Source organism: Borostomias antarcticus (assembly GCF_949987555.1).
Source record: "Borostomias antarcticus genome assembly, contig: scaffold_208, whole genome shotgun sequence".
Taxonomy (NCBI): Eukaryota; Metazoa; Chordata; class Actinopteri; order Stomiiformes; family Stomiidae; genus Borostomias; species Borostomias antarcticus.
This window is the reverse complement of record NW_028175792.1, coordinates 33742-45884: the sequence shown is the minus strand read 5'-3', so window position 1 is coordinate 45884 and position 12143 is coordinate 33742. Positions and strand designations below refer to the sequence as shown.

The following is a 12143-nucleotide window of genomic DNA, read 5'->3' as shown; positions in this document are numbered from 1 at the left end:
TGCATGTCTGTATGTTTAATAAAGCATTTAGGAAAAGTATAACCTATTCTGTTGAGTACTATGTTTACAGTTGTTAATTCATGATATTATTACAATTGACCTTTCAAGTCTGCCTACACTTAGGTTACTTAGCTAAGAACCATTTTAATTACAATTTACTTCTAAGGGCAAATACTTTACTTTCATATCAATATAATATCAAGATCCTAGTAGATGTCCAAATAACCCACTGTGTCTTGGGTCTACTTATTCACCACCTAAAAGGAAGTGCAAAACAGCAAGTCATGACTTTTATCCAAAAACAAAAGTTGAACCCATTGCAGCAAAATAGCTAACATTACAGGAATCATCAGTGTAACTGCTTTAGCCACTGACCGCTACCATTAATGTTATGGAACCTGCTGCTAGTTGTTGTGAGCCCATAAGCTAACTGGCTATCCCGCTCTCATTGTGCTGGATTAGCATTGGAAGCATTGGAACTGATGTGTCCAGGTGACAAGACCCATCTTTATTTATCAGACATTACCGTCCTACCAGTCCCACACAGAAACAAGCCAGCCAACACACATAAGCCAGGCTGGACCTGGCCTAGTTAGAAGAGACCCATAGACCTCCATTATAAAGGGGGTGCGCGCGCAGAGGAAAAAGGAGCTAGCTTACTACTGCATGGATCGGTTAAATGTTGGCGTGTACGGATCGGTTTCATTGAGGACAAAGCGACGTTTGAGCTAAACTTGCTATGACAGCGGCGAGACAACAGACAACAGATGACATAACAACGTCCTGTCCAGGGTGACAGGCAGGGACGTCCAGGGTCAAGGGGTCAAGCAGGCTGTGGAAGTCAAGGGGGGTCACCGGGAGCAGGGTGGAATGAAGCGGACTGGGACAGGAAATCCCCGTTGTTGTTTTTGATTCTGGTTGTTTCCTATTGGTTTCGTTCTGCCGGCTCTTTCTGTTCCCTAAATAGTGACGTGTGTGAAATTCCTGTCTGTACATTAGGCTGTCTGTACATTAGGCTGTCTGTACATTAACCTGTCTGTACATTAGGCTGTCTGTACATTAACCTGTCTGTACATTAGGCTGTCTGTACATTAACCTGTCTGTACATTAGGCTGTCTGTACATTAGGCTTCGAACTGCTGCCAAGAAAGTAGGGGTTTGCCCTGGGGGTCTGTGGGGTTTGTCCTGGCGTGAGTTCAGCCCCGACAAAACGTTTCAAAATGTTTATTGAGATGGCCTCTATGATATAAAATAGTTAATATTCCTAATTCGTAGTTCATATTTCTGCATCACTAATTCATAGTTTATAATTCTGCATAAGGTTCATATCCTGTATAATAGTTCATCATAATGTTCATATCCTGTATAATCAATCAATCAATCAATCAATCAATCAAAGCTTTATTCGTATAGCGCATTTCATACCCAGAGGCAACACAATGCGCTTTACAGAGAACAAGGGAGGTGGGCATACGACCCACTCTCTACATATTCCAGAGGGAAGCAAAAAAACAGTATCACCCAGGGGCCAGATAAGTAAGCTGTAAAAAATTCTTCCCTGACCCCTCTCAACAAGGCGATCGAGCAAGCTCCTGGAGTATGTTTGTCTACCGGCTAAGAACATTAATAAAGCAATAAATAACATTAAATTACATTTTCAGAGTAAGAGAGGCTAATAACATCATAGGAGAGACATGGCAAACACTGGTGTATGTCATGTCTGCGCATGCCTGTGTTCCTACGCTGGTCGGAGGCCATGGTGGCGTCTGCAGCCCACTTGTTTTTAGCCGGCGTTGCGGAGTGGAGGGTTGGCGCTAGCATGTCCAGGGTGGACGGCTGGACAGGTAGGAAGTACTTGTCGGCCTCTTCAGCTAGGGCGTGAGGGTCTGAAATGGAGGTGTTGGCCAGCTCTATCTGGACCTGGGGGCCCCATACAGCACAGGAACAGTCCGGCGAAGAGGATACAGGAATGGGTTTAGTAATAATCCTCTCCGACCGTTTGCTGTTCCCCAGGCCCGGGATCGAAGAGCTGGCAGGCGCTCTCAGAAGGGGACAGCTTGGAAGTCTCCAGTAGGAGAGCTTGGAGCACTTTGTGTTTGCCTTTAGCCGGAGGGTCTGTAAGGAGGCCCACTACCCTGGATGTCGTGGAGCTACCTAGCACTGCCACGATGTAGTAGCACCTCCTTTCTTCCTTGACTCTCTTCCAAAGGGCAAAATGGGCCTCTGCCTGCATGAACCATGCCACCGCTGACGCCTCTAGAGAGAGACTGCGTTAGTAGCCACGTTCAGGGTTGTCTAAATTAGCCTTCTTGTAGCCGAACGTCGGGGGTCACCAGTGTGGTGCCGAGAGAATTTGAAGGGGAGGCAGGTTCACAATGCTAGTAACACAGCTCAGCCGTTTATTCAACTCACACAACTAAGAATTGTGCAACAGGAAGGGGTGCAGCCCTTAAATAAACTGGCGGAAAAATCTGCCAGAACAATACCCCACCCCACAGTTCCTAACTAAAGTTAACGAAAGTTTCATTCTGTGTGTTCCTTCTGTTCCCTAAATATCGGCGTGTGCATGGAATTATTTTCTGTACGTCCCTTAGGTTATTTCATAACTTTCCAAGAAATAGGCTACAAGGGCTATATCAACCAATGAACACCATAGGCTGTTAATATTTCCTAGAAATATCAGGGACTGCACTCTGTAGATTTATGCAATGTCTCATTTGTTCTTAGTAGCCTACCATTGCACTCAATGAAGGAAATTGTGTTGCCGTGGGGTCTGTCCTTGGGTGGGTTCAGCTCTGACTAGTCTGGCTCAACATATGTAGGTTTTTAAAATAAGCAACTCATTGGCGCTGCTCATTGGCACCAATCAAATTCAATCCCCTGACACTGTTTTGCATTGGCACCTTAAAAAAAACAATCAGGCTGTGCGAGACTAAGCCCCGACAAACATTGATAAAATGTTTACTGAAATGTTAACAGTGGTGTGTTGGACACCAGAGAAAACGTATTGTTCAACCCCGAAACGGTAACAAAATGGTGCACACCATTTTCAGATTGAACTCACCCCTGATACAACCCAAAAATCGGACTTACAGGTTGGATTTCTGATTTGATTCACACACAGAGGCAATATCCCCCTCTAGTGTGGAAACTGTTAACTACTGACAAGCTCACAGAATCCACTAGGAACTTTTAATTCTATTCAACATACAAATGTTTTGATTGTGTTTTTCTAACAAAACTGCAGTAATCACAATGTCACCACACAGAGAGTTGATTATAAGCAAAACACATATTCCAATCCTGCATATTGCTACCATTACTACACATGAAGAATCACTTCCATATCACTAGACTAGGGTTAGGAACGTCTTGAGGCGTGTGTGTGTGTGTGCGTGCGTGTGTGTGTGTGTGTGTGTGTATGGGGGGCCCCCAACCTCTATCTCCATCATAGAGCCAGTCACAGGCCCAAGTGTTGAGAGATGGCTTGACCACTTCTATCTGATCAACACATGCACGCACGCACACAGCGTTTTTGAGACAAAGACTATTACAGACATGGCCTTTTAGGGAAGTGGGTCATCGTTGTGTTGAGGGTCACTGTTCCCTCCCGTAGGAACCAGTGTGACCTCCTGAAACCGCATCCCCATGACGACCATCAGACTGGCCTCTTCGCTTCCAGAACAAGACGCTAGTGTAAACACGGGGATGCACAACAGTGCTGTTGACTACATACACACATACACTATCTCTTTGGCCTGCACTCCCAGCTCCAAGGTCCAAGTTCAAAGTTCAGCTATCCTACTTCCTAATGAGACGCCGCTGGTGGGCACGGAGAGGATTCTCCTTGTCCGAGCCATTCTCCCAACATCCAATCACAGTTGGTCCTTACGCCCATCCAATCGCAGATGTTAAAAGTCGCTGTCCTTCTCCTCCTCCTCCTCCTCCTCCTTCCTCTTTCTCAAAGGTGTTTTCCCCGCCCCTCCGAGATGACGTGCTCGGGCGCCGCCCGCGTGTAGAACTCGGACCACGCCCCGTCGTAGACCGCCGCCCCCGGGCGCCCGCACTCGTGCGCCGCCAGCACCACGTGGCACGCCGTGACGCCTGAGCCGCACGAGGCACAGATTGGACGCGACAGGTCCACGCCGGCCCGGCCGAACAGCGCCCGGAGCTCGCCCGGGGACAGGAAGTGACCCGACGGAGACAGGAAGGAGGAGAAGGGCATGCTGACGGACCCCGGGATGTGGCCAGGCTCGGTGTCTGCAGGGGTGGGGGATGGAGGAGAGAGAGAGAGAGAGAGAGAGAAAGAGAGAGAGGATGGGCAGAGACAGAAGATAGATGGAGGAGTGAGAAGATGGCGAGAGAGAGTGATGGAAAGAAAAGAAAAGAGAAGAGGAAGGGAAGAGGGACAAGAGTGAATAGGGTGTCTTAGTTTTTTTTGTTTTTTTTTAAGCGACTGATGGTGACCTTCCTTTCCCTCCTCTGTACTTGATCTAGTATGTATATATCTTGATCTAGTATGTATATATCTTTGCTCTGTACTTGATCTAGTATTTATATATCTTTGCTCTGTACTTGATCTAGTATGTATATATCTTGATCTAGTATGTATATATCTTTGCTCTGTACTTGATCTAGTATGTATATATCTTTGCTCTGTACTTGATCTAGTATGTATATATCTTTGCTCTGTACTTGATCTAGTATGTATATATCTTTGCTCTGTACTTGATCTAGTATGTATATATCTTTGCTCTGTACTTGATCTAGTATGTATATATCTTTGCTCTGTACTTGATCTAGTATGTATATATCTTGGCTCTGTCCTGAGTCTGCCATGCAGTGCAAGTGATATCCCGCCAGCCTGCGTGGTCAGTACTGGTCAGTACGAAGCTAGACACACAGCCGAAATGTGTCAACATTTACCTTTGAAGTCCAAGTGCAGTGACTCATACTGTAAAGGTTTCACTAATGAAAGCCCTCTCAGCACACACACTAATGTGTCACGTACACCATAAGGTCCAACGTGTGTGTGTGTGTGTGTGTGTGTGTGTATCTCAAGGAGCACCTACGTGTGGTAATGCATGAAGGCATCAGAGAAGACTAAGATAAAAGCATAGTTTGTCAGCACTTGCTGATTTGGTGTGTGTGTGTGTGTGTGTGTGTGTGTGTGTGTGTGAACTGTAGTAAGTCATTGATGTCTGTCTGTCATATACCACTAGGTTAGCTAGTGTAAACAAAGTAGGGAGGAGCCACACACACTCAGCAGATTCTGAACAGACAAAGTCCACCATGGGCCTGACGTCAGGTGATTGTGCCTGCTGTCGCTCAGAACGACGCATCTGATCTGCCATCAATCACATTCAGTATTGATAAAGTGGGGTAATAATAAAGGTGGTGAAAGTCTGGTGAATCAATCACATTTGTTTTAAAGCAATTGTTCAATCCTTAACTGATATGTTGATCTTACAGTATGTTAGTAGCCTAGCCTATACCTTTATTGAAAGGGCTATTTTCCCTCATGTTATGAATTATAACGCACATTGCACACCAGTCAACTTTGCAGTGTGTGGCACTGGCAGATATGCCATTTTATATTTGCATTTTAGTCATTTGGCAGGCGTTTTTATCCAAGGCCATTTAGGCTACAATAAGACGGCATTATGGCAATAAGACGGCATTATGGCAATAAGACGGCATTATGGCAAACTTACTGTCTCTGGGTTCAGGATCGATCCCTCCGAACCTCCCTGAAGGCCGCGCATCCACCACCTGGAACTGACTGGTGTACAGGTTGTCAAGGATGTCCTCGTACGTTTTCACCCAGGAGCTGTTCAAAGAGGCCCTGAAGTCGGTCGGTTCGGGTCTGGAGTACCGGTCACTCACTGGAAGCCCCTCCAGCTCCCAGTTTCTGAGTCCTCCGTTCAGTACCGAGACCGCACTGTGTCCAAACACCCGGAACATCCACCACACGCGGGGCGCGGAGAACGCACCGAAATCGCTGGCGTCGTACACCACGACGTGCGTATCGTTCTCTATGCCTAAACTACCGACGTAATCTGCAAAAATACGAGCAGGTGGCAGCATATGATCCAGTGGGGAAGTTTGATCGCAACACTGGTCGATGTCGAAGAACGCTGCGCCCGGAATGTGTCTCTTTTGGAACTCGCTCTTGGCGCTGCGCCGGAGTTTTGGCAAGTACCAAGATGTGTCCAAAACGCGCAGTTTGGGGACGGCCCGTTGACCCTGGACTGCCTCGGCAAGCCATTTGGAAGCGACAAGAGCCCTCGCTTGGAGTGCCATGGTGCAGGTAAAACTGGAGACAAGGTGAACTGACCGCTCCGAGTTTCTTTGGGGGAGAGAGAGAGAGAGAGAGAGAAAGGAAAGCAGTCCCAGGAGACAGCACGCCCCCAAACCAGCCTGAAGTGCATGGGGGCGTTACCATACTGCATGGTCCACATAGCCTATACATTAATCAAAATTCACAGCAAAGCACGATTATATAAGTTTGATTTAATGCAACCTAGCCTACTTGCCCAAATAACTACGTAGGCCTAATCACAACAGATTAATAATCTAATTAATAGCCTATGACTATTTACATTTTAGTCATTTCATCCAGAGAGACTTACAAAGTTATACACCTGTCTAGAGAGTAAGGGTGAACCAACTGTACATCCCAGTAATAAGAACAATTGTCAGCAGTCCCTGTGCGAGAGAAAGGAAAATGACAATTATTTTTTCCATATACCAAAAGTTGAATTATTAACAATGAAAATCCGTTGGGTGTAATACTGTATTGCCATTATGTATCCCATGGCAAATAATGGTATGTGTGTATGCTCAAGCCAACACTCTTGCACGAAGGTTTGGCATGTGCTCAGTTGGAGTGAAGGTGTCTATTCAGAGCATTATGTAGGCTACTCCACTCTATACTGCCCTCCTGTCGCCATGCTATAAAAGGCTATAGGCTATCCAGAGGCTTCAAGTATCTTAGAATGATGCACTAGTCTACTCCTTAAAAGACCCAGGTGGTGTAGTGCGAGTGAAATGTTTGTCATTGCTGGCTTCCAGGCTTACGGAACACTGGCTGAAGAGCCTGTAGCCTATGTATTAGTGTAATTTGTATAACTGTCTTGTGTCTTCTTTATGTACTTTTGTGGACCTAAGTCCGCCAATAAAGCTTTCATTCATTAATTTATTCATTTATTCATTCATCCATTCATTCATTCAAGGGCGATTTGGGAGTTGCGTCTCGGAAACAAGAAGCTATGTTCTACCCGGACAATATAAACGGTGCACAGTTCGCCGGATGTTGTAATCACATGTCAGTTTTTCACAGAACCCGAACTAAAGAGTTCACTGCTTGTTTAGAAGAACGTAAACACCGATCATCTATCTTTCTTGCTTCATCGGAAGAACAGTTCGTTTCAGGATGTCGGCATCGATGATAAGGAGAGGTTTAGAACTGCTAAGCGACGACATAAAAGGTAAATAGTCCACGTGTAGCTGTAGCTAGCTAGCTAGCTAACGTTAGCTACTGCTACATCACTACTGTCAATGCACTTTACTCTGTGATATTGAACTGCCCAAGTTTTGATCAATAAATCCACATAGTATATTTGTATTAGTGTTTTTATTACTACCACTTACCTGTGTGTGTGTGTGCGCACGTCTGTCCCTCCCAACACACTCTCTCTCTCTCTCTCTCTCTCTAACCTTCTCTCTCTCTCTCTAACCTTCTCTCTCTCTCTCTAACCTTCTCTCTCTCTCTCTCTCTAACCTTCTCTCTCTCTCTCTCTCTCTCTCTAACCTTCTCTCTCTCCACCCCCCGCCCCCCATAAATGACCTCCAGACCTCAGCAAGAAGCAGAAGAGCCAGGCCAAGAATAAGAAGACCCCAAGTAAGGCCAGCGCGATGGAGCTGGTCAGCACCAACCGCCAGGGGGTCCGCAAGCAGGTGCGACGGCTGCAGGGCCGGCTGGGTCCCGCCAAGAGCAAAGCCACGGTCAAGCACAAGAGGACCAAGTCCGCTGTGGGTGAGTCGGCCGGCCGGCGCCGTCACAATTTCCCCGCGCTGCATGCACGGCGAATAGTTTCTATGTTTCTATGGAGACTGATGGAGGCCGGATCTCATCGTTGCTCCTTGTCTTTTCCGCGGCGCAGAGGAGTTCAGGAGGACCCAGAGGAAGAGTCAGCTGACCAACAACCTCAAGTACTTCCTGGGAACGGACTTCAAAGCTGCGCAGTCCGACACCTTGAAGGTGAGATTCAAGATCCTGAAAGCTTTATTGTGCTATTTTCAGGGGTAAATATTTTGTGTTTTCTTTGGCTTCCAATTACTTGATGTCGACAAAGTGAAGTAAATTCTTTGCCTTGGTCATTTTAGTGAATCTAAAATCTTCAGCTGTCAAAGTCGGACTTTGTTGTGTTGCTGCCTGTTAAGAATGATGATAGTAACCTTGATGAGGATGATGATGATGAGGAAGACTAATTATGTCTCCTTTCTGTCCCGTCTTCAGATCCTCAACCAGAATTCCGGGCGCCAGTCTCGGAACCGTCCGGACCGTAACGTCCGGAAGGCTCCGGAAGAGAAGTCTGTCTTCACGGAAGAGGAGTTCCAGCAGTTCCAGAAAGAGTACTTCGGCAGGACGGTGGAGGGGGGCAGCTAGACGCCCAGATGGCAGGACGGTGGAGGGGGGCAGCTAGACCCCCAGATGGCAGGACGGTGGAGGGGGGCAGCTAGACCCCCAGATGGACGTCAACCTCTATTGTTTTCACTGCTTGTGAGGATTTCCAAAGACCCTCTAAACTCCAGTCTGAGGGTGTCCTGCCGCGTGGCAACAAGAGATGCTGATAACCTGATTGGTTGTTAAATGTGGTGGTGTTTTTTTGTGGAAAGGACCGAGAGAGTTGCTTCAGGTTTCCTTCTCCCTGGGGAGAGAGACATTTTGAGGACTGTATTGAAAAAAATGTTTTTATTTTCTGCTTTTTTCCCCTCCAGAGAATATTTGCTGTAAATGTGATCTTGCCTAACTGTTAAAAAAAAGAAGTCACATCTCAAAATAATGAAAGTGTGGTGATTTATAAGGCAAGGGTTGATATCCCTGGTTTTAAATCATCCGTCGAGGTCTGGCATGCATTCAGAATGGGTATTTTAATATGACGACCACACTCGGGTCACAAGGGACCACAGCAACACCACATACTGGGCCTGGAGAGCAGGGACGGCCTGGAGAGCAGGGACTGGGCCTGGGACTGGGCCTGGAGAGCAGGGACTGGGCCTGGGACTGGGACTGGAGAGCAGGGACTGGGACTGGGCCTGGAGAGCAGGGACTGGGCCTGGAGAGCAGGGATTGGGACTGGGCCTGGAGAGCAGGGATTGGGACTGGGCCTGGAGAGCAGGGCGTGGGACTGGGCCTGGAGAGCAGGGATTGGGACTGGGCCTGGAGAGCAGGGCGTGGGACTGGGCCTGGAGAGCAGGGTGTGGGACTGGGCCTGGAGAGCAGGGACTGGGACTGGAGAGCAGGGATTGGGACTGGGCCTGGAGAGCAGGGCGCGGGACTGGCAAGACTGCAGGGCCTCATTCTGTTTCATCTGTGCTACATGTACCGCAGGTTGCACGGACCGGCTCCTCCTGACCACATGTCAGAGTCCTTGGGCGAGACACTGAACCCCAAAATGCTCCCAATGAGCTGGCTAGCGCGTTGCATGGCAGCTACCGCCATTGGTGTGTGTGGGTGAATGAGAGGCCTTCATTGTAAAGTGCTGTGGATAAAAGTGCTATATAGGTGCAGTCCATTTACCGTGTACATGAAACAATTCTTACATGTAGCACAATTAATGTCAGACCTGTTTCAATTCTCTGAGCGTCAACGCTTCAAACTAAACTATTGTAAGATGAACTGATCGTAAGGCTCATGTTTCTGTCTCTGTCCAAGGATGTCATAGAAATATAAGTGAAACTAAACTGGACTCAACCTGTTAATAGGTGCCACCTCCACACCCTTTACTAAACTCCTATGTTGTATTTCATAAGTGCAAAGTCTAACCCGTAACCGCATGTAGATTCATAAGTGAAAGTGCAGCCTATTTTAATAAAAGCGTGATCAAGTGGTAGTTAGACGAGAGCAGACGGACTCGCTTGCGTTGAAGGTGACACTGCCCTCTGAATTACATTGCAGGGGAAGCTGCCCTCTGATTATAAACACAGAAGAATCTGTCAGGTCAAGCTTAGGTGCGTGTTTCTCATCTTGCTGTTGATTCTGTGTTGGAGGGGGACAGACTACTGAGAGAAGACTAAAGGAACAGGTCTAGACGCAGTCCAAGATGGCAACGGTAAAGTCCTTTTTCATTGACCCTATAGAGTGAATCTACGAGTAACTTACTGTGTGCTTTGAAGTGAAAGAAGTACTTTTTAATGTTCTTGGCTGCTTATTCAGAGTCATTTCGATTGACTTGGGGCACAAGGGGCTGATTAAAGTGACGATTTTGGCCTCCTTGAAGTTCTGTTTCACAAGAAGAAGATGCATCAGAAATATACAACATGAGCGCATGAGAACACAGTACGTGAGCGCGTGAGAACACAGTATGTGAGTGCGTGAGTACACGGTATGTGAGCGTGTGAGTACACAGTATGTGAGCGCGTGGGAACACAGTACGTGAGCGCGTGAGAACATAGTACGTGAGCGTGTGAGAACACTGTATGTGAGCTTGTGAGAACACAGTATGTGAGCGCGTGAGAACATAGTACGTGAGCGTGTGAGAACACAGTATGTGAGCGCGTGAGAACACAGTATGTGAGCGCGTGAGAACACAGTATGTGAGCGCGTGAGAACACAGTATGTGAGCGCGTGAGAACACAGTATGTGAGCGCGTGAGAACACAGTACGTGAGCGCGTGACAACACAGTACGTGAGCGCGTGAGAACACCCAGCACGTGATATTTAAGCAAGTGAAAGTAGATAAAAAATTGTTCACGAAAACCAAATTATAGTTTCATACTGAACCGTATCTGAGTATACAGGGTAATATCTGAGTATAAAGGGTGATGGTGATATCTGAGTATAAAGGGTGATATCTGAGTATAAAGGGTGATGGTGATATCTGAGTATACAGGGTGATGGTGATATCTGAGTATACAGGGTGATATCTGATTATAAAGGGTGATGGTGATATCTGAGTATAAAGGGTGATGGTGATATCTGAGTATACAGGGTGATGGTGATATCTGAGTATAAAGGGTGATGGTGATATCTGAGTATAAAGGGTGATGGTGATATCTGAGTATGCAGGGTGATGGTGATATCTGAGTATACAGGGTGATGGTGATATCTGAGTATACAGGGTGATGGTGATATCTGAGTATACAGGGTGATATTTGAGTATACAGGGTGATGGTGATATCTGAGTATAAAGGGTGATGCTGATATCTGAGTATAAAGGGTGATGGTGATATCTGAGTATACAGGGTGATGGTGATATCTGAGTATACAGGGTGATGGTGATATTTGAGTATACAGGGTGATATCTGAGTATACAGGGTGATGGTGGTATCTGAGTATACAGGGTGATGGTGATATCTGAGTATACAGGGTGATGGTGATATCTGAGTATACAGGGTGATGGTGATATCTGAGTATACAGGGTGTTGGTGATATCTGAGTATACAGGGTGATATCTGAGTATAAAGGGTGATGGTGATATCTGAGTATAAAGGGTGATATCTGAGTATACAGGGTGATGGTGATATCTGAGTATACAGGGTGATATCTGAGTATAAAGGGTGATGGTGATATCTGAGTATAAAGGGTGATATCTGAGTATACAGGGTGATGGTGATATCTGAGTATACAGGGTGATGGTGATATCTGAGTATAAAGGATGATGGTGATATCTGAGTATACAGGGTGATGGTGATATCTGAGTATACAGGGTGATATCTGAGTATACAGGGTGATGGTGATATCTGAGTATACAGGGTGATGGTGATATCTGAGTATACAGGGTGATGGTGATATCTGAGTATACAGGGTGACGGTGATATCTGAGTATAAAGGGTGATGGTGATATCTGAGTATACAGGGTGATGGTGATATCTGAGTATACAGGGTGATATCTGAGTATACAGGGTGATGGTGATATC

The 12143-nt window shown here is 46.5% G+C and overlaps 2 protein-coding genes across 2 annotated transcripts; one reads left to right on the top strand and one right to left on the bottom strand.

Moving 5' to 3' along the window:
• Positions 1-3177: 3177 nt before the first annotated feature.
• On the bottom strand, positions 3178-6345 carry LOC311329203 (3-mercaptopyruvate sulfurtransferase-like). The gene is made up of 2 exons (XM_084463079.1): positions 5714-6345; positions 3178-4259 (listed from the first exon to the last, which is right to left on the bottom strand). The coding sequence occupies exons 1-2, from the start codon at positions 6300-6302 to the stop codon at positions 3961-3963; spliced, it is 888 nt and encodes a 295-aa protein (XP_084319205.1). The 5' UTR covers positions 6303-6345; the 3' UTR covers positions 3178-3960.
• A 1004-nt stretch (positions 6346-7349) lies between these two features.
• rps19bp1 (ribosomal protein S19 binding protein 1) lies at positions 7350-9041 on the top strand. Its single transcript, XM_084463086.1, has 4 exons — positions 7350-7489; positions 7855-8037; positions 8165-8262; positions 8521-9041. The coding sequence occupies exons 1-4, from the start codon at positions 7435-7437 to the stop codon at positions 8668-8670; spliced, it is 486 nt and encodes a 161-aa protein (XP_084319212.1). The 5' UTR covers positions 7350-7434; the 3' UTR covers positions 8671-9041.
• Positions 9042-12143: the final 3102 nt, after the last annotated feature.